The sequence below is a fragment of the Anser anser genome (genome assembly GCF_964211835.1).
Source record: "Anser anser genome assembly, chromosome: 1".
In the NCBI taxonomy this organism is placed as follows: Eukaryota; Metazoa; Chordata; class Aves; order Anseriformes; family Anatidae; genus Anser; species Anser anser.
The window spans coordinates 53,246,741-53,265,716 of record NC_139720.1 but is presented as its reverse complement, the minus strand read 5'-3'; the positions used below and the strand labels follow the sequence as shown (position 1 = coordinate 53,265,716).

Here is an 18,976-nt window from a genome sequence, read left to right as displayed (position 1 = left end):
GGGACAGAGCTGGTCCCTTTTCTTATTAAGTGCAGTGTGGAGTTGTTTTATACATCTGTACCAGTAGCTTTATACATGTGTACATGTATATATATATATATGTTTTATAGATGTGTACGGTTACTTTTTTTTCTCTTACGAAGTGGTTGTATGGAAATGGAAGTATTGGAAATGGGCACATCTGCAAAAGATACAAAACCGTACATTTCCTAGGACTAACGTGTTTGCTATCTAGCCTTTTTGCAGCAGAGCACTAAGCCTCTGAGGAGGGCAGTTGCAGTGGCAACTTCTTTGCTGCCACTTATTTCTTTAGCATTTCCCCAAGAAAAAAATGTGTTTGTAGTTCAGGGTTTCAACTCTAAATTCTGACATCTGATAGCCGTTCTTAACACCACTCACTGTTCAGGAGCTTGTAGTCTTACATACTATTCTTTTCTTAGAAGAGAAAGGAATATTTCTAGCCTAACACCTGTTTTACTTTTACTGAATTCCTAGTGTTGTTTTTTTTTTTTTTTTTTTTCCTCATGGTGATTCTGAGAGTGCTTCTACAAACTGAAATCACAAACAGAGGACTTAGATTTCAGGAAGGGACTCTGCGGAAGGACAAGATAAATAATGTGAAAACAAAGATCTTGTTTTCTTCCAGTGTTCTTTTGTGACTGGACTGAAATGAGAAAAATGTGTGTGGGGTTGGGAAAACAAATAGAAGCAACCTGATCCACTGCATAAGCAGAAGTCAAAATGAAAATTTTCAGGCATTCTAGAAGGCATCATCAGATCTTTAAGGGATTTAAGCTGACCTCTTCATAACCTCCATGTGCACAGAGACAAAAGGACACGCCGGGAGGAAGCGTGTCTGAAAGCATTACAGCAGTGTGCGCTAGACAATGGAAATGCTGAGCTGCATGTTATTTAGAGCATTTGCATGAAGATCCTGTGACATAGCATATAAGTGTCTGACCATTTTTCTTTAAAGAACAAGACAATATTCCCGAAACTAACAGCATAAAAACTGGGTTTTGGGTACAGGTTGCAGGGGACTTGTTTCAATGGGGGTGAGAATGTGAGGCGAATTTGGGCAAATGAATTAGGCTAGTGCATTTCCAACACTGGCCTGAATTTCACACTGTTTTTTTTTTCTTTATCATCTGAATTGAAGAATGGTTAATTATGGGAAGGTATTTTTTTGAAAGGCAGGAAGAGGGAATGAGTAAAGAAATAGAGATAAATCATTTCTCTTGTTTAATATTTTTAACAGTAGAGTCTTGAACTGGCTGGATTCTTAATTACCCATATAAAATAAATGCTAAATGAGTTAAGCTTAGTAGTAAAAACAAAGCACCTTTACAGAACAGCTTAAATTTAATTTTGGTTATGAAGACAAGTAATTAATTAAATTCTAGCCATCATTTTGAGCTAAGCAGGTCTCACACCTTCTCCCTCAGCATAAATTTTAAATGCAAATGATTAGATTTGTACAAACATAGGGGACAGATTTTCACAGTATTGAATTAGAGATGGAGACTGCTAATGGCTGGCACCAGTCCTTGCCAGGGTGGTTGGAAACAAAAATGCTGAAAACTGCAGTTTTCTTTTTCCCCCAATCAAGCTGACACAGACTGGAAGTCATAAGCTAATACAATGTAAAAAAATATTTTTTCCTCAACTGTAAATATAAGAAATTTAAGGAGAACATGTATTTTCACCTATAAAATATTCTGCTGTCTGTCTTTAGCAAGGTATTAACTGAAAATATTGTCAGTCAAAATATGTATGAGAAAGTTGTGTGAGTGCCCATACAGCACCACAGATTTGCATCTTCCTACCGACTTTCTGTGTTTATTGTTCATCCATGTCAGTGAGATTTCATTCCAACATCTAAATTAAAAATTCAGTATAAAAGGCCAGTTGGGGTTTTAGTTCTGAATTACTGGAGGATCAGTTGTTTCAACAATAACGTTTGTCAGTTTTTCATATTTCTTTTACATTTTAATTATAACTCATCAAATCTTAACCGATTACTCCTGGGTTAGATTCAGATGAATGCCACTGAAGGGTGTTTTAATTTAATGGAAGCAGCATAACATCTGTTTCTAATGTTTTAAAAGCCAATTTATATGGAAATTTTGCTTTAGCAAAAAGTCAATAGATGCAGACTTCTCTAACACCTCCTGTAAAAATTCGAAACTTGAATTAAAGCAGCATCAAAACAATGCCATTCTTTCTTCCTGTAGCAGTGTGATTACATTTTCACAACCTTTCATTTGTATCCTTTTCCTTCTATTGAAATGAAATTTTTGTGTTTTATAGCCGAGCCATCAAGACAAACCAGGACCTTCTGCCAGAGACACCGTGGACGCATATATTCTACAATGACTTCTGGGGAACACTTCTCACTCACAGTGGGAGCCACAAGTCATACAGACCTCTCTGCACGCTCTCCTTCCGCATCAATCATGCTGTTGGAGGGATGGACCCATGGGGCTATCACCTTGTAAACGTCCTGTTGCATGCTGCAGTCACAGGCCTTTTCACAAACTTCTCCAGGATCCTCTTTGGGGATGGGTACTGGACCTTGATAGCAGGTCTGCTGTTTGCGTCCCATCCGATCCACACTGAAGCCGTAGCAGGGATTGTGGGGAGGGCAGACATCGGAGCCTGCCTCTTCTTTCTGCTTTCCCTGATGTGTTACGTGAAGCACTGCTCTACGAGAAGTTCCTCAGCTAGTACTTGGGGCTGGATCTTGGGAACGGGAGTGTGCGCTGGGTGCAGCATGCTGTGGAAGGAGCAAGGAGTGACTGTGCTGGCAATTTCAGCAGTGTACGATATCTTTGTATTTCATCGCCTGAAAATGCATCAAATCATTCCTGCTTTATACAAGGTGAGTCTCCTTTTTTTTCCAGTAAACTATTCATAAAGCACCAGTCACTATTAAACAGGTGCTAAATGAGTTTTCAAGCACACAATAATTCTTAGTAGTTTAGTCAACTCTGAAAAATACGCACAGATGTCTGATACTGAAAGTATGTTTAAAGCAGTTTAGTAAGGACTTCTTACATTTTGTTTAAACAATGTGCTATTACCCATTGCTATTACTTGACGCTGGGGATGTGTTTCTTTCAATTACTTTCCTTGCTTCCAGCAGCTCTTTCCTCATTCTGTTTACCTTCAAGCACTGGATATCTGGCTGCCTTTTGCAAAGAACTCATTCATGCTCTTATCCTCTTGTATCTTGCAAACTCAGCTTAGTTTGGTTGGGCATGCAAGTGCAGCAGCTGATACCATCTACAGGCTCCCTGAGGCAAAGATAGTGCTTTTATTGTTCTAGTTTAACAGAGTTGCACAGAACCTGGGTGCGTGCCTTTGGCATGTATTTTTTCTCCCCCTAGTAGGAGCTGTGACTCAAATCTTTTACTGCCTTACCAAACAAAATATTTCTGTTTTTTTAACTTAACTGGCCTAAAGGCAAGCAAGTGAAATAAATAAATAAAAAAAGCTCATCAAAACCCTCTCTAACTTCTCCCCAAAGCTCATGTATTTTAGTGGTACCCATATACCCTGTCTGAAACCAAGATTCAATTACGTCAGTTGCTGTACAAGTGACTAGTACTGTATAAGTGAAAATAGAGTCAAAAGAAAGCAAGTAGTCTCTCATAGTTAGCAGATAAGCTGTTGTGACATGTTGACTTAGTTAAGCACTTTTCTGGCAAAAATAAATGTATTGACAGTATAATTTCTTATGCTTTGTTTACTCATATATATCATACGTATAGAACATTAATTATTATTACATTGCCCAGTACTATCTCTATTTATTTATATTTCCTATGTACCTGAGTTTACCCTTTTACATAAAATATTGTTTAGAGAAGTCTAGTGAGACTGTCTCTGGCCTTCTCCATCAAAGGACTGGAAATTATTTTCCAAGGCTGCTATTTAGTTAACATCAGTGGATACTTTGATAATGGCCACTCCCACTTGGAGATGGGCATCTCCCACTTGGGACAACTCCCAGTGGATGACTCCCACTTGGAGTTGGGAAATTTGGGTTTTTATTGTAGCATCTGACCAATGTTTGACAAATCCAGACCTCTACGGCAATTTGGATGCTGTCATCTTGATTTGAAATGACTTTTTAGATTTATTTTCACATAATTTTGAAATGACTGTGATATAAGAACGGTGTTTTAAAGTGATATTTTATCTCTTCTGAAATAACTAATAACAACAGAGCTAAGTTTTCTTACTAAAAGCTTTGGTTTTAGTTTGGTTCTCTGGGTTTAGACATACAATGATGAAGACTAGTTTATTTTGGTATTAAAAAAAAATCCAACAAAACAGATTATGTAGCTGCTTTCAACTCCACATCTCTTTGAGACTGTTTGGGTGTTGCCTTTTTCTTGTTGTTTTGGCCTTAAAACGTGTCCCTGGTAAGAATTAAAAAAATCTTTCTTCCTAGAACAAACTGTAAAATCTCCTTAAGCAAACAAAATCAACTTTTGATTATTTTTTTTTCCTTTAATGTTGCCTATACGTTTTTGCTTGAAAATACATTCCTGTACTGGAACTTGTATGACAGTAGCCATTTACAGATGTGTCTTCCTGTGCTAGCAACTGGCTTGAGTATTTCAAAACCAGAGTGCAGTTTAAAACAAAAGAGAACCAAACTTACCAAACAAAACCCTGTCTTGTTTCAAAAATGTTTTTTAAGACTATCTGGACAATTAGAAAGAATTGAATCAATTTACGGGTTCTGGAACTTGTGCTTTGCATTTTCTCAGTGTGGGAAGGAGATTGTAGAAGAAAAATAAAATTAAAAATCAGAAATCAAACATCGGTCCAGAAAAAAGTTACGGTCTTTTGTGTAGGAGGAGAAGAGTGCAAAATGGAGCCAAGGAAGAGAGGAAAATAATTTTTAAAAGACGGTTAGCTTAAATCTGTACTGAGTAAGTATGTAGTAATAATACGAAACCGAATGCAGAATAAACAGCATGCTGCAGCATCCTTGCAATGGAATGGTTGAAAGGACCTACCCTTTTCAGTCTACCTAACCTTAAGCTAAACCTTGTCCAACTGAGCTGACACAGCTGTTTCAAAGGTTGTGCTGGAAACTGGAACAAAGAGGAAATGCAGGTGATAAATAACCCTTAAAAAAACAAAACAAATATCCCAGATATGGCTCTAGGAATTGGATACTGGCTGTATCCTGGCTGTATCCAGTTAGTTTTGTTGCCCTGCAAACAGCTACTGAGAGTAATGCTGAGGTGAGGGGGCAGAAACGAGGAACTGAGGAACTGAGAGCGAGGGATTTCGGGGAGTGGGTGGTTAAGGACTTGAGCTAGCTTGCTGACTGACTATCACTTTTGGCTTCTGCAAGCCTTTTGAGAATATGTCACCAAGGGAACTGAGACACAGTTAATTATGTATAAGGAACTGTAACATCGCTGACTGCCTTCAGGACGGTCAGTGAGAATGAGCTGGTAAAAACAGCCTTAAAAATGCTCCAGCAGATGGAAGAGATGGCATTGGGGTGCCAAGACTGTTTTTTTTTTCTTCCTTATTTTTTCCAATTTTGTTCTTATCATTGGGCCAAGTGTCAGATAAATATGAAGTGGTGGCACAAGACTAGTAGCCATTTAGTGGGCTTGCACCTGTGATCACGGTGAGTCCCGATGTGTCACATCAAGTCCGTGACAGCATCCCATTGCGATTGGAACAGACTGGCAGGGCTTCTGAACAAGGCAGCTGCAGAGCAGGACCACCAGCAGAGCAGATGAACATTACCCGTTATTTAGAAGCTATTTTTAATACACTTTTAAAAATGTATATCATAGCTGCTTATTAAACTATCCAGCTCTTTTCCCTGTCATCTACATATTGGTTATTCAGTAGAACTTGGCTGCTGATCTTTTTTCCTTTGCCAAGTCTTGTTGTATTCCTGTCTGCCTGCAATACTTGCTCTCTGGCTGGCAAAGTTGTCAGTCTGAACCCAGTTTGATTTGGTTAGTTCTATTTTATTCTGTCTGACTCGCTTTCTAAGTGCGGTCTGATAAGAATATATTCCCTGTCTTTAAGTCAGCAGAATTTGTTGGAAATTATTTATTATGGTTGTAAATGAGTTGTCTGGAGTGAGAGCAATTAAAAAAATCTGTCTCTGCAGTGGGGCAAAGCATTCTTTATGGAAGAAGGCTGGGATTTTGGTTGATTTTCGGTATTTTAGACCTTGTTTTCACCGTAAACTGCATAGCAGGTATGCAGATTGATTGGGTTGTCATTTGTCGTATGTACCTAATGATTGTACCTGTCAGCAGTCAGACTTGCACAAGTTAAACTACCAGAAGTGTAGGGGTGGGAGGGGGAACCTGACTACGGGAGAGAGCTGTGATCAAGTTTGTAATTATAGAAACTATGCAAATTCAGAGACCTAATTCTTTTGTACTTGCAGTCCCCAGTTTGAGAGCAGAGCCATTAATCAACATGGCTGTACACAGCCTTCTGTCCAATTAGTGGTACAAAGCTAATATAAGCCCTATGGTACTGCCCTTTTTTCCTTTTTTTTTTTTCTTTAAATGTGGGAATGGAGCTGGACAGCATTAGCAGTTAAAAAGAGGAGGCAAATGCACTTAATATTCATTTTTAATATAATACTAATGATAAAATATTTATTGCTATGTGGTTTATGTGTACAAACTGCCTTACTGAAATAACTAAACCAGATGTATGTTCCATTAATGTTCCACTGCTATAGTATGGTAACATTTTACCAGATCAACATATTGTTAGTACAGAGGGTTCCCTATACTAAAATAAGGACACCTCTTTTTTCCCATCACTTATTTGACTAACACCCCCAGCCCTGGGAGGTCTGTCTCCCATGTGGAATTAGTTACTGGTATCTATAGCTGAACATGAACCACAAATTAGATTGCAGGATGCATTATCTAACCTTTCTGTACTATTATAACAGTATTGGTTTTGTAAAAAGCAATTTTGTTGGAAACCTATATTTTATTTAAGGTAATGATGGAAACCTGGGCCTCCATGGATGACATGGTGAACCACCAAACCAAACGCTGCTTTCTTTTATGGTCTTGGAACGGCCTTATTTGTGGGTGATATGTATGATTCCTGCTGAAAATAGGACTTCGTGTATTAGATAAAGCTACTGATTTTTGAGAACACTCTAAACTTGAAACAAGCCACTTTCTCCGTTCTTTGAAGCAGTGACTTTTAGAACTGCCATGCCTTGGAAAGCAATTTCCAAATAAAATGCTGCTCTAGATTTAAACTTGGGATTTTATTCTTCTCTTCCGGGGAGCTTTAAAGCCTTAGCAATGCAGTGGGTCTTGCTGGTTTTTCTTCTCCATCTACAAGTTCTGTCATTTTGAGGCAGTGTTTTTATCATTGTTTAAAATCTAGCTTGATGATGGTGTGTTTTTTGTTAGTTTTCTGCAATCTAAGGAATTTTAAGGTGCTTGAAATTAGCCACAGGCCTGGATATTTTGGCAGACCCGACCGGTAAGCCATGATTTTGCAAGATATTTCACTCAAACACTTGCGTGGGTATAGTCCTGTCTTAGCCCAGTGTCTTTGTGTTCAGAGCCAGATAGTCAGCCGACATGCTTCTCCTGGCCATTACTTCTGTTCTAGTTGAAAATAAAAAATAGCTTAGGGCTTCCGAACATGACCTGAAGTCTTGCAGGTTAGCTTTGTGAACAACAAGAGCTGTTTCATACTGTGCTTGTGTGCTGTGTAACCTCCTCGGGTTCAGGGCTGAGGGCAGGGTCGGAGGCCTCGGTCTGTGGTGCCCAGCTGGGAGCTCCTGCTCTGCGGTGGTCAGCTGGGGGTTAATTCTCCTGGCAGCTCCAAGCCCGTACAAAACTGTGGAAATGCTGAGACGAATGTGCCTGTACATACATTGCTCATATTTCCGGAGGAACCAGCCCGGTGCTTCTCTCTTCACGCTGCGGGAGAGCAGCAGCGTGAGGCCTGCACTGTCCTGGCCGTCGCTCCCCCTCCCCAGCAGATAGCTCCTAGACAAAAGAAGCTTTTTGCAATTTACTTCTTTCTTGACAATTTCAAGTAGCTAATACTGCTGTTTCCTGTAGCTCCCACAGCTCCTTGCTGCTTTTCCTTTTGATCCTAAAATAAGAAAAGCAAGATTGGCCTCAGCTATCTTTCTTGTCAGAGATATTGATCTCCTGCAGGTCCTGTGATGTCAGTGGAGTTGCACCGAATTGAACATCAATAAGTATAAATAGCTATTGTTTCCTGAAAATATTTTCATGTGGTGATTTAAACCACTGAAACAGATCACACATGACAGAAATATAGCATCCCGAGGCAAGTTTAGGAGAAGGGTTTTTTTTTTATTATTATTTTCTTCAAATAAGGAATTGCATGCTATCTGAAGTTTCTGGGCTAAAATGGACTATGTTTTAATATTAAATCTGTAATATCTTTTCTGGAATTGCTACTAAAATCTGCATTAGTTTTTTCTACCCACTTTGAAGTCTACAATAATATTTTGGAAACTATTTTTGAGAGTGCCTCTCTGGAAAGAAGGAAGAAGGACAGGCTTCTTTAATAAATAAGTAAATCAAAACCAGAGATGCTTTTTCATATTTACAGAGATTGTGAAGACATGAAGAACCTTCAGTGTAACAGAGAGGTTAGTTTGTTAGAGGAAAGTTGTCACTGTCTTCAGTTTTAGGTAAGATTTATACTGCGTGGTAACACGCAGAATATGCTCTGTTCTTCATTTTTCCCCTTGACTTACAAGGGATCTGTTTTGAGGCATGGGTGAAAAAGCTTTCAGGAGCTTTGCACGGTTGGTGTTAGCACTTACTTTTCATTCCGAGGTTGCATGCCAATTACAAATATGAAGAGCAATGCGACTTCTTCATGGTGTTGTTTAATTGCGGGGTATTGGACTTGCTACTTGCCAATTTTTAAAACCCATGCCAGTAATACTAATCTGATGTTACTCTCATAGTTTTTAATCTTTTCACAATATTTAACAAATCAAGTAAAAGCACAAAGCTTACCATAGTGTGTAACGACTGTGTTTCAGAACATTAGGAGTATTTGCAGGTGTTACTTACTTTTCATCTTAGTGATTACTACAGCTTCGTAATGGAAGCAGCTTTGCAAAATTGTTTTTCTAACAGCTGGCAAGTTTATTGTGTAAATTATCTGTACTAAAAGCAGTTACGTTTCATGCTTTTTGGAAGGGATGGTCAATTAAGTATTTTATGCAGTGATAAAGGGACTTGGGTGCCTGTGAACCTTGAGAAATACATGCAGCTTTGGCTGTTTTCAGTTTTCCATTTGTTTGTGAGCTGGAAAGCTGTGTCCCGTATCTCTCTAGCTCTGCTTTTCCATGAGTCAGTTGTCTGGGTACCATCCATAAAATGGGAAAAACAATGTACAGTACTAAAGCTGTGGATTTGCCTCAGGAGTTAGGCCTTTATGCTTAAACCTCTTCTGGTGTTTTGACTAAAATACATGTATTTATGATCTCTTATTCATCAAGTATGTATCCCTTGTGTCTGTTAGATGCCAGACAGAAAGTTTATATGTGTGCCTTGCATACAAATCTTCTTCAAATACTCTCTTCAAACATGAGTACTTTACATTAGCCTCCTAATATCCTTGCTTAGGCACCTAAATGCCCTAATTTGATGAAGTGCTGAATGCTTATAGCTCCTTATGGGCTTTGGTGAATGAACCCATTGCACTTTGTAGACCACAACTAAGTAGCAAGCTAGACTATACGCTTCCAACAGTCAAGGCAAGTGCTAATAGCATATGAAGAGGAGGGAAAAAACACACACACATATAAACAAAACAAAAACAACACCAAGGTGTGTTACCAGTCAGAATCAAATGGATAATATGCAAGGGAGAAGGTATAGGTTCTGGGTGCTCTTAGTTCTGTCTCGTATAAATTCATTAAAGCACCTTCTGAGAATGTAATTGTTGCTGGGAGTACATGAAAATCAGCTTTATGATTTTTGAGCATTTTAACCGCAGTCACCTAGTTTTCACAACAGCAGAGCTTGGAAAGTATTACCTAAATCTGCTCAATAGAATTATGTTCTCAAAGGCAGTCGTCTTCCTGGAGTCCTACCCTAAAACAGAGCCTTTGCTGGTACCTGAGCATGGGCTTTGATTCCAGACCTGGGAGAAGATATACAAACCCTGAGACACAAGGGAGACTTTTCTCTTGGTATTATGTTTAATTTTGAATTTCCTGGCTTATGCTCATTTTTATTAGTTGTAATGATTTAATGATTACGTGCACGCTTTTTCCAAACGGAGTGATTCTAAACAGTAACCTATGTGGACAGCTACGATATTAAAATACAAGTGTATGAGATTTACGGTGGAAACAACCAGTTGTGATAGAAGGCAGCAAACATTTTTGGCATATTTATTGGAAGAACAGAATGATATTTTGTACATATTGCCTCTATTTCTTTTTCCAGCTGCAATGTAGATTAGGTATGGGGAGGGAGACAACCCAGGCTTGCAATCCTGTAGCTGATTTTATGGGTCAGTTCTTAGGAGGTAAATTTCTAGCCTCGCTAACCTTGAATGTCTCTTGGAAAAAAAGAAGAATCCCTTGATGCTGTGGATAGTCCACATTGGGAGGAGGGGGAAAACCAAATATTTTTTGTTCCTAAGTTTCTAGGAAACTAATTGAAAATGCACATGAGGTAATTATGTTAAAATTGTCCAGAAGCTTTTGAGGGAAGGGAATGAAAATTTTTGTACTTGGTGCTCTTAAATGTCAGGTAGAACATACGTCCCTTTTTGCTATCAGAATGGTAAGAGTTTCAGACACATACACAGTTTATTTCTAAGGCTGTGGATTTGATTGGGTTGTGTAAAAGTCAGAGCTTCTGTGACATTTAATCACCAAAATCTTGTTTTCCCCCTTTACAAAAAAATATGGAAATAAATTCCCATAGCAACAAAATCTTTAAAGTGAGTGTAGGGGCATATTGAGTTAATAAAGGCAATGAAAGAGCAGGGGAAAAGAGAGGGTAGAATTGTATCAAGTCTCTGTAAATTCTTTCTCTTCAAGAAAACAGGACTTTGGGGGCTATGGATAAATTTTTTGCATGTTTTAGTCTGTGTGCTTTAAAAGTATCCCGGGCAGCCTATACTTCTGTACAGCACAGTGAAACTTGCATCAACAGCAGTGTTTATTTATCAGGGATTGTGAGATTACAGTTTATTTTTAAAATACATGTTTATTATAGTTCTATCTATTACTTGGAGACTTGTCTCCTTAAAAGATGTTATTAGAAGTGGCAAAAAGCTGCCACAAAATAGCTCTCATGAGTTTTAACGTAGAAGCCATGCCAATTTTTATAAGCTTAGTTTTTGCTCCTTTGGACTACTTACATATAGTATTTTTGGCTTCTAGTAATTTGAAATCTGTGGAAACTCAGTGTTAGCAGTTTTATGGAGGGATTTTTTATTTCTCTTGTTTTTTTGTCTAAGTCATTATATATTTTTACCTTTTCTGACCTGAGCTGTTAAACAAGAATTTGACTTTTTGTGGGTGATTGTAGTTGAGAATATGGATTAGTTGTGGAACAAGACATACTTGATAAAATCTTGTTTATTTACAAATAAAATCCCAAACAGAATTTCTTTCAGGACAAGAAGTATCAAACCGTGTGCCTTTATCCCAGCTCTAAACTCCTCTCAGTGAATATTGCAGAGCTTCTTCTCTCATCTTATTTGGGATAAAGTTACCTGCATAATGTGTATTTTTACCAACCTTCCTTTGCACCCAGTTTTGTGATCTATGTTTTCTTACTGGTTCACATATGTACATGCAGTCTCTCTTGCAAGCAGAAAAAAAAAAAAAAACAAAAACAAAAAACAACTGTCCATGCGCCTTTGCCCTGGGAGAGACATCTTTCCTTGGAAGAAGAGAGCAGTTGATTATTTCAGTCACCTTCTGTAAAACGTATCTCAAGAAAATCTTATCTCAAGTTATATCTGTACTGTATGCATGTAGTTAGTGATAATGATTCACTGTGGAAGTCACCAGCTGGAGGGACCTTTTTACAGAATACAGAAGTGGGTCTAAAGGCAAGGTAAGCAGATGGGTTCCTTGGCTGGCTGGTAGTAGGCTGCTACTAGTGCATAAAGCCTGAAGCTAGCTGAGGAAATGTTTATACAATGCTCAGGATTTGGCTATTTATGATCACTCTTCTTGTCAGGAGACCTGTTAGTCAAAGTAACTTAGACCTCAGGCATTCCAAAATCAAAAGAATTAACAATGAAGAGATAAGAATTAACTTTTTGGAAGTTTTCATTTGCCTTCTGTTTTGCAATCCTGTAGATTAAGTGTTTTCAGGATTTTGGCGGTAATCATGAAGCTTGAAAAGGGTGAAGAAAAAATCTTAGCACAGTGAAAATTGTTCTTATTTGATGTTAGTATACAGTAAGACAAAACTAAGCTGGCTGCAGTTGTGGCAGATTACTTATCTGTAACTTACTTTAAAACCTTAGGTTTATATGAAACACAAATTAAAAAAAAAGGTTTATAATTTAATCATTGTTATGGTAGGTCAATGTTGATATGTTCTGAAGATGTCAGGTTTCTAAATGTAACTTTTAAAAATATGCTTCTTTTATTTCCATCCCTTTTCAGTCTAGAAGATGTTTTCACTCCATCATAAATCATGATGTATATGGTAGTGTAGACCTAGACCGTTGCAGGTGACTGCTTCTGCCTTGGAACTGCCCTGCGCATGATATGGTGTGCTGTCAGCAACTGGTGATCACGTACTAGCAAAACGGTTGATGTGTCTGTGCTCCCTCAGGTTGGTCTTTAAGGCTCTGCAGTGCCCAGATTGCTCCTCTGTGCTCTGGTAGCCTGATAACAACCCCTGCCATCATCGGGTGGAGTAAAGAAGATACAGGTGTTGGTGTAGCTTCTTCACTGATGTCTGCCTTGTTCATACATGTGACTGCAAGTCTATGTCCAGTAAGCAAGTGGTATATTAATATAGTAGCTAAGTGGGCTAGATCTCACTTTGAGTTATAGCCTGGTGTTCTGGAATGATAATTGTGTTCTGAAGCAGCAGTGATTTAGTAGGTTTGTTAATCAAGACATAGTCCTCTTTGACGTGAACCTTAACGCTCAGTGTTTTCAGCTTCAGGTTTGTACCAATCCTATGTAAAGCTTTTCTTTTTCTATATTTGAAGGAAAGAATTTCAGTGCCTGCCTAAGTCTCAGTCTTTAGACTATATCCTAAAGTGTAAGGAAGAAAGGAAGAAATGAGTAAGGATAAGAAAATAAAGGAAAAAAAAAAAAGGTTGAATAGCTCAATATATGATATGGAAGCCAAAATTTGTGCTGTACAGACTAACCATTCCTATATTAATTGGCGGAGTTGCTCTTATCAGCTAGAGAATGTAGCACCTGCCTTCTGACCTTACTGTCTGCAGTGTTTGTGTATTTTCTTGTAAGTTTTGACAGACTAATAAAAACTGAAATTTTATAAAATCTTTTTTGATGTGTGACCTTGCATTTTGTGGCACTTGGTGGTTAGCAACCAACATACCGCCTCACTGGGGTAGTAAATTTGTGTTTTAATACAGTTATTTGTTTTACTTATAGTGTAGCAGACAGCTTCAAACCCTCAGGGAGAGCTTTTTAAGTCTGTCTGTCTTTCAGTCTGCTTTGCTACTTCATCCTCTGGGCTTGGTTGCAGTATTTTGATTAAATGTTACGTTACTGTGATACATACACAAACCATTTGAAATGTTCAGATTTGGTTTTAAAAAGGCATTGTTTAAAAAAAAATACGTGTCTACAATCTCACTACAGAATTAGCCTTTTTGTGTGTCCCAAAGCCATGTTGCTATACATCAGCAGGCTTCTAAGCATGTTTACATGAAGATGTGCAGCTAAATAGCTCAGAAATTTTCTTGCTAAAAATCCTAGAACTGCTTTTTAAATTAACATGTATTTGCATCTGAAATCATAATATATATTAGGTTTGTGTTGACTACTTCCAGGAAACTCAATTTTCTGTGCATTAAAGCAAATATGTAAATTGTTTTCTGATATTAATTAATTAATTTATTTATTTTCCTGTTGATAGCATTGATGGCTGCAGAAATTTAAGTACATCTAGTTTTCTCAACATCTTTTTTTAGTAATCTGATATATTCTGCCATTAACTGGCTGGTACACTCAACTGTGAATTTCACGGGCTGCTTGCAGACATACAGACTCTTCCTGGAAGCTTAATTAAATGTGAATGTCCAGTTAACACCACAATTTCAGCAGTTCTTTACTTGGATGTTACATCGTGTTATGTCCTTATGTCATATGCAAGCGGAGCCAGATGTTTTTAATATGGGACTTGAGTCTGATTGTGGTGTCTTGTGGACATCTTGTTGTGCCCCGACAGGGCTTCATATTCAAAAGTGGTTTTGTTTTTTTCCCCCCAAGATATTTGTTGATCTAATAGGATAGCTAGGCCATCATGAGTGCAAAACTACTTGACTGTGGGAAATAGCGATGTTTTTCTTGTCTGTGAAGATAGTTAGAAATCTAGTTCTGATGTGACTAATGTTAGACTTTTTATTTTTATTATGAACAGACATGTTTGCAAGCTCATGCAAGCTCTTAGCCAAGGTTTACATCACAAACTGTGCTTTGGTCAGTATTTGGCCATGTTTTCTTGTTGTGTAGGCTATGAATGACTGGATCTGAAGTGGTACTATCTAGAGATACTCCCCAAAAATTGTGAGGCTGGTTAAGCAAGATCTAGACTTGGAAAACATTGGTAAAAAGGCTTTTTTTGTTTTGTGACAAGATAACAACATAGTTTTCAAAGTCCATCTGCAGCAAAGTTCTCTTGATATTTCTCAAGTTATTGCAGAAATAGCAGAAAAGGGAAAGATGTCTGTATTTTAGGTAGCCCTTCCATGCAGAGAAAAAATCTTTCATTTGCTGGAAACTATTGTGTCCTTTGGATGGTAAAAAAAAAAATCAGTAGTAGGAATTATAAAGAGAAAATGTTGATGTAGGTGTAGCTGTATAGCTGCCAAACAACTCAGTGTAATCAATTTCTACATAAAATATACTGTTTGAGGCCTCACTGGACGCCAAGAACTTACCACCTGAAGTTAACAGCAGCAATGGACTTTAAAGGATTATTGTTTCAATTATATCATACATTTTCTCTGATATCGAAGTGTGAGATAGTTTTTCATATGCCTTATTCTTGGAGGTTAGATTTGTTTTTAAGGTTTATCCCTTTCTCTAAAAAGCTGTGATATCTTTAAAAGCATGCACAGAAAATTATTTGAATGAAGTTTATATTTAAATGCTTGATGCAGAGTTAAAAATGATTATTGCTCCATCACAGTTAATCTGCTTTAGCCTATTTGAACTGCCTGTCAAGGACATCCAGATTTGATATCATAGCATCATTAAGGTTGGAAAAGACCTCCAAGATCATGTGGTCCAACCATCACCCTACCACCACTGTCACCCACTAAACCATGTCCCTACGCACCATGTCCAACCTTTCCTTGAACACCCCCAGGGACGGTGACTCCACCACCTCCCTGGGCAACCTGTCCCAGTGCCTGACCACTCCTTCTGAGAAGAAACGTCTCCTAATTTTCAACCTGAACCTCCCCTGGCACAACTTGAGGCCATTCCCTCTAGTCCTATCACTAGTTGTCTGTGAGAAGAGGCCGACCCCCAGCTCCCCACACCTTCCTTTCAGGTAGATGGAGAGAGCAATAAGGTCTCCCCTGAGCCTTCTCTTCTCCAGACTAAACAATCCCAGTTCCCTCAGCCGCTCTCACAGAACTTGTGTTCCAGGCCCTTCACCAGCTTTGTAGCCCTTCTCTGGACACGCTCCAGGGCCTCGATGTCCTTCTTGTAGTGAGGGGCCCAAAACTGAACACAGTACTCGAGGTGCAGCCTCACCAGAGCTGAGTACAGGGGGACGGTCACCTCCCTGGTCCTGCTGGCTACGCTATTCCTGATACAAGCCAGGATGCTGTTGGCCTTAGCCACCTGGGCACACTGCTGTCTCATGTTCAGGCGAGTGTCGACCAACACCCCCAAATCCTTTTCCTCTTCACAGCTTTCAAGCCACTCTGCCCCAAGCCTGTAGCATTGCATGGGGTTGTTGTGGCCAAAGTGCAGGACCTGTCACTTAGCCATGTTGAACCTCATCCCATTGGCCTCTGCCCATCTACCCATCCTGTTCAGGTCCCTCTGCAGGGCCTTTCTGCCCTCCGGCAGATCGATGCTTCCCCCCAACTTGGTGTCGTCTGCAGACTTACTGAGGGTGCACTCAATTCCCTCATCCAAATCATCAATAAAGATATTAAAGAGGATGGGCCCCAACACTGAACCCTGAGGAACACCCCTGGTCGCTATCTGGATTTCACTCCATTCACCACCACTCTCTGGGCCTAGCTGTTCAGCCACCTTTTAACACATCAAAGTGAGTACCTGCCCAAGCCATGGGCTGCCAGCTTCTCTAGGAGACCAAGTCAAAGGCCTTGCTGAAGTCTAGGCAGACTACATCAACAGGCTTTGCCTCATCCACCAGGTGGGTCACCCGGTCATAGAAGGAAATGAGGTTGGTCAGGCAGGACTTGCCTTTGATGAACCCATGCTGACTGTGCCTGGTCCCCTGGTTGTCCCGCAAATGCTGCGTGATTGCATTCAAGATGACCTGCTCCATCACTTTTCCTGGCACCCAGGTCTTGCTGATAGGCCTGTAGTTCCCCAAGTCCTCCTTACAACCCTTCTTATAGATGGGTGTCACATCAGCAAGTCTCCAGTAATCTGGGACCTCTCTGGATGACCATGACCGCTGATAGATGATGGTAAGCGGCCCAGCAATCACGTCCACCAGCTCCCTCAGCATCCTCGGGTGGATCCCGTCTGGTCCCATGGACTTGTGACAGTCCAGATGGAGCAGCAGGTCTCTAACTGTTTCCAGCTGAAATGTGGGATATTAATTCTGCTTCCTGTCCCAGACTTCCAGACTGGGAGGCAGAGTACCCTGTGGATAACTGGTCTGATATGTTGCAGAAGAGAATACAAGATTGTCATGCAGCTGCTTAAATGGGAGAGAAGATTATGGGTAAATGATTGGAAATACTGGCATCGTGAAACACGAGTTTGTGCCTAAGTAGTATTTTCTCATGAAGTTAACAAACAGTTTTAGTAACAAGCATTACTTTTGTAGAAGGGAAATGAAGGAATATGTGGTCAGATAAAGCATTCAGAAGAAACCCAAGGGCAATGAAAACTGGAATGATTTAATGGTTGCCAAAGACAGTCAAGTGAGAAAGAAATAGAAAGAGAAGAACTTGATTACAGACAATGAGGAGAGGCAGGAAAACAAACAACCACCACCACCACCACCAAAAAAAAGAAAAAAAACACGAAAAACACCAAAAACAGGATACAGACTTTGTTACTAAAGTAATTTTCTAAGAAGAATAACACAGTTTGGGAAGCTGGGAAACAAGGAAGAACGTGTTTCCATTTAATCTTTTTTTTTTTTCTTCAGAAAGACTATAAAGCAAAACAAGATGATGAGGAGAATGGAATTTAATAAGAAAAATATGAATTCATAGTGTCATTGAATGTTAAAATTTAAATTGCAGCTCAGACTTTAATGTTTTAATTTCCCACTCAGTAGAAGTTGTAGTATGTAGAGAAGAATATGCGTGCATTCATATTTTGATATATATTAATTTAGGAGGCACATCATGTGATATTCTGGTAATAAATTTTTGAAGGGACGATGGTTCATCTTAGAAATTCTTCTGAATTTTTAAAGATAAATGATTCAACTAAAATGCACATAAATTCTTTCTAGTAGTTTCAGAAATGTGTAGTTTTCTGAATTTCAAGTCTTGCACTTTTAGTATATTTTCTACCTTAATTTTGCTTTTTTAAAAAAAAAATCATACTGGTTTTGTTAAGACTTCTTTCATGTAGAGGAAAACATAGCTGATCGATAAACCTGAGGGATAACTGTCTTTGTCACAAAAAACAGGGATGTTAGAGACTTATATTTGGATCTGTACTATTCTAGATATTTTTGTAAACAGTTACTGAGAGTCCCTTAAAATGCACTAAGGGCATTTGTAGTGGATTTTGAAATTAAAGGACTCAAGTATACCCACAAGTGAAAAGAGATAACATGAGTGACAGCTCTCAAACTAATGAAAGTTTTCTTTGGAGGTCATCTGAAACAGTTTCATGTGACTAAGAAATACCTATTTTGTGTCCTGTTGTCCTTTTATTGCAACGGAGGATCTGAAAAAGGTGTTGTTTTTTTTTGGTTTCAGCCTACTAAATTCAACCCCCTGTGCCTCTTTATACCTTGCCCATCTGCTTCGTGTTTTGTGTTGCCAAGTGTTTCTTTAATAGGCGCTCTGTTGTGCTCAAGTATATGTCTGGAACTGGAAGGGGGGACCTAAACTTAATGATGTGAAATTTCAAAGTGGCTTTAAGAGATTAGAGTGAATTTGCCTGTAAGAAATGATAATCTAAAACTAATGATCACAGATGTTCATTCAGGTAAAAGAAATAATTACCATACGTGAAGCTGGGATGTATCATTGCCCTTCCTATTTTGAGTGAATTTTCCACTTACTGTTTCAATATTGCTAACTTATGCTATTAACTATTATTTGAAAAGAGTGGCATTGGGATTGAATTAGAGAGGGCTTAGAGTCCTGTAATTTACGATGATTTATGTAACCATTTAGGAACTACTACCCCACATGGATTAGAAACGTGGATATGGAAATTTGTTTGAAAAAATGCTACCTAATGCAGTGGATTTGCTTGGAAAAAAAGAATGACAGCTGTGTAAAGAAATTTTGGGTGGTGGTGTTACAAAATACAAACCAGATGTTGGAAGAATAATCTGAAGAAGCTAAT

At 38.8% G+C, this 18,976-nt stretch overlaps 1 protein-coding gene across 5 annotated transcripts in view; it reads left to right on the top strand.

Moving 5' to 3' along the window:
- The window catches only part of TMTC2 (transmembrane O-mannosyltransferase targeting cadherins 2), a 254,999-nt gene that overhangs the window by 102,049 nt on the left and 133,974 nt on the right, over positions 1–18,976 (top strand). For 4 of the 5 annotated variants that reach the window (XM_083821393.1, XM_083821391.1, XM_083821392.1 and 1 more), the window contains one exon: positions 2,311–2,881. The exons of the other annotated variant lie outside the window; for it this stretch is intronic. In XM_083821393.1, coding sequence (XP_083677519.1) covers positions 2,311–2,881 — 571 coding nt within the window. Of the gene's footprint in view, positions 1–2,310; positions 2,882–18,976 lie in introns of those variants that run through there. 5 annotated transcript variants of the gene reach the window in all.